Source organism: Dendrobium catenatum, unplaced genomic scaffold, assembly GCF_001605985.2.
Source record: "Dendrobium catenatum unplaced genomic scaffold, ASM160598v2 fragScaff_scaffold_334, whole genome shotgun sequence".
Taxonomy (NCBI): domain Eukaryota; kingdom Viridiplantae; phylum Streptophyta; class Magnoliopsida; order Asparagales; family Orchidaceae; genus Dendrobium; species Dendrobium catenatum.
The window spans coordinates 2,650,241-2,659,122 of record NW_021318796.1 but is presented as its reverse complement, the minus strand read 5'-3'; the positions used below and the strand labels follow the sequence as shown (position 1 = coordinate 2,659,122).

Below are 8,882 nucleotides of genomic sequence, written 5' to 3'. Positions count from 1 at the left end.
AATGCTTTGATTTTGTACGATGATCCATACATACATGTATGAATAAGAGAGGAGTTGCAATAGAAACTCAAGTTTTATGTGGAAAGCGCAAAAAAGAAAAAATCGTGAGGTCTAGCCCAACTGAAATTATTCTACTAGTATTTTGTTATCGGATACAAATGACATTCTTCTCATAACTTGGAAAGAATGCAAAAATCCAATATTATAGGCATAAACTATATCGAACGAATTCAATTGTGAAAGTTGGAAGGCTTGTCCAAGAAATCTAGTATAAATCCAAGTGATGATGTTAGGCGGTGGTCAAGCTATGGTGGTCTAACAGTGGTCTGGCGGCGGCGTTCAAGTGGAGTTTTGAAATCTTTATCGACTCTAAGCTATCTTGAATCTCAAACCGAAGTCCATGTTCCAAGTCCTACTTTTATGTTGAGAGTGAGGGTCTATTTATAAATTTTTAATAGTGACATACCTCATAAATATAGAAAAAATTTGAAACACTCTATTGGATGGATTGTATTGATTCTATTGACATATATAATTCCTTCGTCATTTATATTTCATAATGATGTTAGGATTAAATAATCTTATACTCGTCTAATTTGTCTTGTCAAACTGCTTGATTTTATTATAAGTTTGTAATATTTAGAAAATTTTTAATCATCTAATTAATGTTGTGAACTTTGCAATTACGTTTCAAGTGCATGGTCAAGGCTCATTCTGACTTTCAATAGATTAATTTTATTATCACCGATTAGTCTCATTGAAAAATTCAGTTCAACTATAAATTAGCTGAAATTGGAGTTTAGATGATCGTAAAATTAACTTTGAAAGTTTTCATTGAAATACTTGACGATCAAGATGATTTTGGATGATGTATTGTCATAAAAATTATTTTTGAATTATTAAGAAAAAATATAGTTTTATTAAAATTTATTATGAACGTTATAAATATTTTTACCTTAAAAAAATAATATTAGCTTTTTTTAGAGAAAAAAAAGGGTCACATTTAACTACATTATGTATGGGGATAATTTGATCCACATACTTTTGTAATAATTAGAGCGTTATATGTCAATTAAAATTTATTTTTATGCATCAAAATAAAATAAATAATAATAAATTTGAAGACAAAATACATTATTATTCTATAATGAATTAATTATTTTTAAATATAAAGAATGTATACATTTTAATACACATTACAATACATTATTATTTTATTCTATGTTATTTGTGGATTTAACCCTTACGTGCATTTAATTTTGGGTATCTACAACGACCGAGGAGTTGCCCACGTTTCACGCGCCCATCGACCTCTTTTTCTTAAAAACCCTTTCATGTTACCCCTCAAACATCATTATTTATTTACTAGAAACACCAACTCCTACATAGATCTTTAATTGAGCATATACTAATGAATTTAACTGATTTTAAATAATATTCATTATCTTAATTATATTATATATTTTTTATTTTTATACTGGCATTCTAAGAAATATTCAGTTAAAATACAGTGGCATAAATGTATATATACTCGAATTCAGTTGCCTCACGGCCTTCTTTGTTTGCATCCCATTCATTCTCACATTAAACCCGTGCCTTTCTTGTCGGAGAATCCGGCCAAATTGTCATTCATATACGGTGGATTGGCAGATGAACGGCCGGCGGGATCGTCGTGGAGGTGGAGGGCGTGAAGTTTCCGACCGAGGTCACTTCGCCGGTGACCTCGAAACCGCTATTTCTCGGTGGCGCAGGTTATCTTTTTTGCTATAGGCGACGAAATTGCAATAAAGCCTTCATCTTCTTTGCTCGGGTGAGAAAAGGCAAGAAAAAATAAAAAAGTAATTTTGATGGTTTTGCGTGAATGCAGGGGTGAGGGGTGTAGAAATTGGAGGGAAGTTTATAGCGGTGACCGTCATCGGAGTGTACCTGGAGGCGGCGGCGATTCCGGCGATCGACGGAAAATGGAAGGGAAAGACGGCGGAAGAGCTCTCCAGTTCGGCTGAGTTTTACAGAGACATTATTACCGGTGAGCTTCCGACAAAATAAATGACATTATATGCACGTTGCTCATCAATTTCATCATCATATCAAGTGGGAAATTTTTTTTATCAAAATAAAATTTTTAATTGGGGATCTGCATACTTAGAGCTCAAATTTTTTACTTCTATATATTTAACTTCTAAATTTTACTAATTATTTAAATAACACTTAAATTTTAAAATGACTAAAAATAATAGTTAGCACCATCCAATTTGTGTGCTATTGAGATCCCATGGCGACTTCTTCTTTGGGCACGACATGGTCCCTAGGTTGTTGCTTCTCTCATTGATGCCTTAGCCAACAAGATCTAGTGGTGACTTCTCATCAAAGAGAGAAATTATTCTGCGCGGATGCCGAACACAGTTTAATGTCCGTAGATCAACTATAATGCGCTATGTCAAGAGTATCGAGCTGCGGTACCAAACAATACCTAGTCGAGCATGAGAGATTATTAGGTGCGGAGTGCGGACGGGGAGAACCGTCCGCACAAGCATTGGGTACCTAACGGTACCCGCACTCGGTACCGCTGGGTATCGCTGAGTACCGCTAGGTACCTAGTGTTTGTGCTGATCGTGCGCACTCCACACCTAATAATTTTTCGCCAAGCAGGAGGTGACATGACACATTCTAGTTGGTCTTTAGAAAGTGTTCGGAGTTTGCACTGATTTATGTCTTCATCAAATGTGAGATTCGGCGTAAGTTCTTTATTGAGATTGAGGGTTTGATTAAGTCATAACTAAGTTTTATATTTTGAAAATAATAAAATTTAGATATTAAATATTTAAATGAGAAAATTTTGAGTGTTAAATATATCAGACTTCATTCGAAATGGCTTTCTTACCAGTTCTTAACATAAATTTTTAGTTAATTTTTTTTTTTGTACGTAAAAATTATTTTAAGAAGCAATAAGAAAACAGCCTATTTCATATTTGTATATAAAAACTTATTTTAAAAACTTAGATTCATAATACTCAAAATTATTCTACTTACACATTTAAGGCATAAAATTTATATTTTTTTCTGATATTACATTACTTAAAATTTTAAATAACATAAAAAAAATAATATCATCACTTCTTCTTCCTCTTTTTCTTCTTCCTCCACATGCTACCAGTCTCTTGAATCTTCTTCCCCATCTAGATCCCATCCTATCTCCCTCTTCTTTTCTTCATCTTTATTAAAAAATTATTACAATTTTCTCATCTCTTCTTTATCTCCAATAAATATTATCACGGGCTCATGACTTCTTCTTTGTCATCAAAGATTTCATCAAAAAATTAATTATATTATGTAAATAGTAAAATTTTAAGATTAAATATATAAATTAAATGTTTTGAAGTGTTATCTATATAAATTCTTCTTTATTTTAATTGTGCTGTACTGTCCCAGTGATTTTTTTTTTTTTAGATGTTGACTGTTAAATTATAAACTTAAAAAATAAAAATAAAAATAAAAATCTCCCTTAATCATTAAGCCTTAGTTCCTTTCACCATTTTTTATTAGATTTCAGCAACTATATTATTTAGGTTCAGTTCCAGTTATTGTCTTCTTTTTTCTTTGATTGTGCCATCAGAATATGACATTTTTTTCTAATAATTGTATTAGAAACTCCTAAAATATCATAAATATCTTTATTTTTTAATGTTCTAAGAATTATCAGATATTTATGGGCAAAGAATTTCAAACCTTTAGTATTAATTTAAGGTTTTATTTGCAAAATTTTCTTACTATTTTTTATAACAACTTTTTAGCATAAAAATTTATTTAAAGTTAAAAAATAGTGATTAAAAGCTTTCATTAGAGACATTTATTTACTGTTTTCTACTGTAATTTTTAGTAATTTTTTTTTAAAAAATAATAATAAATTAGTGGTTAAAAGCTCTTTGAAGCTAAGCCTAAATTATAAATAATCAATACAATAAAGAAACTGTTAATTGTGGAATTGTTTGAGACAGTTTTTTTATTAATTTTTTAGTACAAAATTTTTTGAACTTAAAATTCTTATATTAAAAAGTTAAATAAAAAAGTTATAAAAAATTGTCTAAAAACATTAATCTTTTGAAAAATATTAGAATTTAGGAGCAAAAAATTTTCAATGCTTTAGTATTAAAAGCACAAAAGAAAAAAACATTGATGCAAATATAAATGAAGATAATTGTTTAATTATTTTTAGACAAATTTTCGATTTGTCTCTGTCAACAATAAAAACGTAATTTTTGTTCACCAATACATTGGTACTGTTTACAAAGATAAATCTGAACGATTCAATGTATTCAATCTCTGCACTTAATAATCTCTACTATTTCTAAAGTTTCTTTCTAGTACAATTATAAAAAATGAAAAATTAATGACTAAAATCTTTTCCAAAAGCCTAAATTATAAATAAATGAAGCTATCAACATTTATTGATAGCATTCAATCGCCTAATGACAATAAAGCATCTGTTAATGTTGCCTTGATGGGATCTCTGTTTACAGCTCATATGGTAACCTGCCATTAAAGAAATAAATTTTAAAAATAATATATTTTTCTTTCATCCGTTGAGCGGTCGCGCGACGGATCACCGACTCTCCGGATATTTTCCTTAAAAATTTCTCAAATAATCGATCGGGCGGTTAGGTTCCTTCGAGAAGCTGACGAGGGTGACGATGCTGCTGCCATTAACGGGTAAACAGTACTCCGAGAAAGTCGCCGAGAACTGCGTTGCTGCATGGAAAGCCGCCGGCGTCTACACCGAAGAAGAAGAAGCTGCCATTGTTAAGTTCCTGGAAATCTTCAAGCCGAAGAACTTTCCTCCGGGCACTTCCATCGTCTTCTCTCATTCCCCTAGCGGCACTCTAACTGTATGTAAACGTTCGAATCAAATCGATATTTTGTTTTTTTTGGAGGTTTTTAATGAATTAATTCTCGTCTGGTTTTTGCTGTAAAGATTGGATTTTTAGAGCTGGGGGGAGTTCCGGCGGCTGAGAGCGGTGTGATAGAGAACAAGAAGCTGACGAATGCGGTATTGGAATCCATTATAGGGGAGAAAGGAGTTTCCCCTGCTGCGAAGCAGAGCTTGGCTCAAAGGATCTCAGAGTTTCTTAACAAGAAAGAAGAAAAAGAAAAAGAAGAAGAAAAAGAAGAGATTTTGGTTGTGGAGAAGGGCAAGTTGGAGCAAGTTGAGGTTGCTTGATTGAATGATTGTTCTCTGTAATTTTACTTTGTCTGTCGTATTACCTTCTGTGTTGAATAACGGTTGTTCTTCCTGAATCCTTCAGATTTGTTTGGATTGCAGGAAGGTTTTAACTTTTAAGCAAATGCAATTAAATTCCAATAAATTGGCCATGAAAAAATAGCTTTTTTATTAAAAAAACTGTAAATTTATTATACTTTTTCTGAAAAACAAGAAAAAAATACAGTGCATGTGAAGATACTAAAAAAAAAAACAAAAAGAGTTGACAAAGCAGCCCAACACGGATCCAAAGGCTGAGCTTTTGAGGACATAAATGCAATTAATGGAGTTGCTGGCTGGTTGTTGATCTTGCAGATTTCCCACCGCATCAATACTTGACTGATATTTTCTATATTTCGTTTACTTTATGAGTGGCTTTCTTTTCTCTGTAAACGGAGGAACATTAAGAAAGCATTGGATTTTGCAGATTCAATTAAAAGGGTCATAATTGTGATTTGTAAATTATGGAGGAGTTATTAGTTCCATTTTTGGTCGGACATCATAATGATATCATTTAAATATAGTTAAATTTGAATTCAATCTTTATTAATGGAATAGAATTTTCAGCTCAATACTTTTTTGAACTATGATATAGTGTCATAAAAACTGTTCATGTGGGCCATATGATTGATTTGGTCGCATCTTCCGACTCCTTTGAGAAAAATCTCTTTTCTAAGAAGAAATCTTCTGAACTTTTTCATAATCATCATCACTTGTAAAAGTTACAGAGACAAATTGGATGGTTCTCTATGTCCGATCTCCACACGTAATAATTTCTCGCCATGGAGTGTAGAGTGCCTAATATGTGTTGTATTTGTATGTTGCTTGTCCAACTAAAAAAGTGGAAATAGATGTCTTGAATAGGTATGCAGTTATTTGGAATGGCTGCAGCATTTTATAAAGTTGATATGAAGAAAATAACTTCACTATTACGTTTGAAAAGCTATGAGTAAGTTTGTGTTTTTTTCCTCATGTGGTTGTTCTCTTTTCTTTAAATGTGATCAATAGATAATGTTACTTGGGCGATCACAATCAAACAATAGAAGTTAGGCGGAACTAATAATCAGTTAGATGATGGCAATTGAGCAATTGCAATGAGACCATAATTGAATTGAGATCATTTGAACTCAAATTGAATAACCTTTGATGTCTTCGAGTTTATCTTATCTAGATGCTCAATTTTACTATTATAAGTTTGTAGAAATCATATTAAAATTCTTCGAATAACTTTAAATTTAATTATGAAACTTTCTAATTTAAAAATTACCTCAAGATTTGTGCTGATTAAAGTAAATTTTCTTTAAGGTATATACATATCAAAGCACACATAAGATTTTGGAGATTTTCCTGAAAGATATGGCAATGGGATGGGTGATCTAATCCAACAACAAATCAACCAAACCAACTTTGATTAAACCAATCAATATGATTAAATCTGATTCACACCCCCCTTCCAAATATGGGCGATTGAGTTAAAAGATCCAGTCCACAAAAATTTAGAAAGAATTTCAATCCGAAGATCTTTAGTCCCGGACGTGTAACAAGGCCCATTTATTCTATGGGCCATGCTAACTTGGGCATTCTCAAATAAAGAGATATTTTCCTTGATATCCCAATGTTTAAGGGATTTAATTTCATTTCTTAATTAGTCAATTAAAATATTATGAAATACTTTAATTTCTAAGTTTTTATGCTCAATTTCGCTAAGTATCAAATAAATAACAAAATTTTGAATGATATGATTGTTAAGTTCCCTTAATTTTAATAAAAGTTTCACTTTCAACAAAAAAATATATATATATATATATATATATTTATATATATATATTATTTTCCCTCAATTAAATATACATGTTAATTTTAATTTATGGATGATAATAACCTAATTAATATTTGATAGAAAAACAAAAGCCAAAGCAACGGTTAACTATAATAATTTACAATTATGAAAAAATAAAAAAACCTTCAAATTTATATACATTTAATTGCTCCATAATTTATGGAAGAATTTGCAATACCAAAACTTATGGGCTCTCTCAGACAAATAATAATCCAATGAAAATTCCCAAAACAAAATAAATTTTCTTAATAAGAACAAAATCAATAAAAATAAAATAAAATCAATTAAATTAAAGATTTCGATGGCCAACAACTCATCTTGTCCATACAACCCAAATGGTAGAAGAAAAAAAAAAAGAGTTGCAACGATACAATTGGAGTAAATTTGAAGGAAGGAAAAAAAATTGGTGAAATAATAATTAAATTTTCAAAAAATATTTTTAATTAATATGAAAAATATGAAAACTATGTTTAAGAAATATATGCTTTTTAAATTGCATAACATAAAGAAAACATAATAATAAATTGATAATAAATCATCTAAGAAATATTTAAATCCTCATTTAAATGTGTATTTTTATCAAATTCTTAACTAGATATTTATTAAATATTAAAGAAAAAAATTCAACAACATAACTAAAAAATCAACTATTACTCAAAAAAAATTATTTATATGATAATATTTAATAATTTTATTCAAATGTATTCAACTATTCAAATAAATAAATAAATAATTATAATAATTAAGTATCTATTTTTCCATCAAAACACTAATTCATGTAAAATCTTAAGCTTAAAATAATCATATGAGAAAAAAAAATTGCATATGATCAACAACATCAACAAATATAATTATATCGTAAAATTGCCCATTTATATACGCAATGCCTTATGCTTATAAAATTTCTATATTTTTATAATTATAGGAGAATTTATATCCAATTTATCAAGTTATTCTAAAAAAATTAATCAAAATTCAAAATTATCAATATTTATTTGAGATTAAAACATTAATCTCAAATCAAATTCAATGATTTAAATTAATTTTTTTTAATTAAGGGAGTTGGCAAAAATATTTAATTAAATTTAGAAGATAAATTTTCTTATTACACATAATTGAAACAACATTATTTATTTTTTATAACAAATGTTCAAAAAATTGTCTGATTTTTTTTTAGAAAAATGAAATATAAATTATTTATATATAATACTAATCTCAAAGCAAATGTAAGAATTACAAAGCATGAACCACAGCCCCATGAGGACGGCCAACAAAGAAATCAAAGCTACCTTTACAAGAAAGCAGCCTGTGAAAAATAAAGAAGACTGAACACTTCTTCTTCTTCTTCAGAATAATTTTCCTCTTATACTCCTTTCCACTGCTAAAACTTCCGTTGCCATCACTGGTTTCATTAAGAAAGCAAGCGAGGTGATCAATGGCTTTTCTCTTGAAACTTCCAAAGCACTTGATAGTCTTTTCTGGCATCGTCTCTTTCTTTGAAAAGGTATAGCTTCTGAGATAGAGCTGCCGGCATGAGAAGCTGTCTACTACTACTTGTTTGTTACTGAAACCAGCAGAATATAATGATTTGACAAACTCAGCATCTGATTCTGCCCATTTGTGAAGATTAACATATGAAGAAGAAGAAGAAGAAGAAGAAGGCATCTGTGGATATTTCAGAGCTGATTAGTCTTGAATGGGAGGAGAAGTTATGATCAACTTACTATAAAGCTCATTTAAAGTCCAACTGTGACCAGGGGCGGAACCAGCCTTAAATGTTAGGGGGGG

The 8,882-nt window shown here is 30.0% G+C and overlaps 2 protein-coding genes across 2 annotated transcripts; one reads left to right on the top strand and one right to left on the bottom strand.

Annotated features, from left to right (window-relative positions):
• Positions 1-1,665: 1,665 nt before the first annotated feature.
• Positions 1,666-5,218, top strand: LOC110099164 (chalcone--flavonone isomerase; the record flags this gene model as incomplete). Its single annotated transcript, XM_020826249.2, is given in 4 exon segments — positions 1,666-1,751; positions 1,868-2,026; positions 4,660-4,883; positions 4,970-5,218. Coding segments are annotated over 4 exon segments (715 nt in total), but the record flags the coding sequence as incomplete, so codon positions are not given.
• Positions 5,219-8,327: 3,109 nt separating this feature from the next.
• Positions 8,328-8,759, bottom strand: LOC114579364. The gene has a single exon (XM_028693693.1). The coding sequence runs from the start codon at positions 8,757-8,759 to the stop codon at positions 8,328-8,330; it is 432 nt and encodes a 143-aa protein (XP_028549526.1).
• Positions 8,760-8,882: the final 123 nt, after the last annotated feature.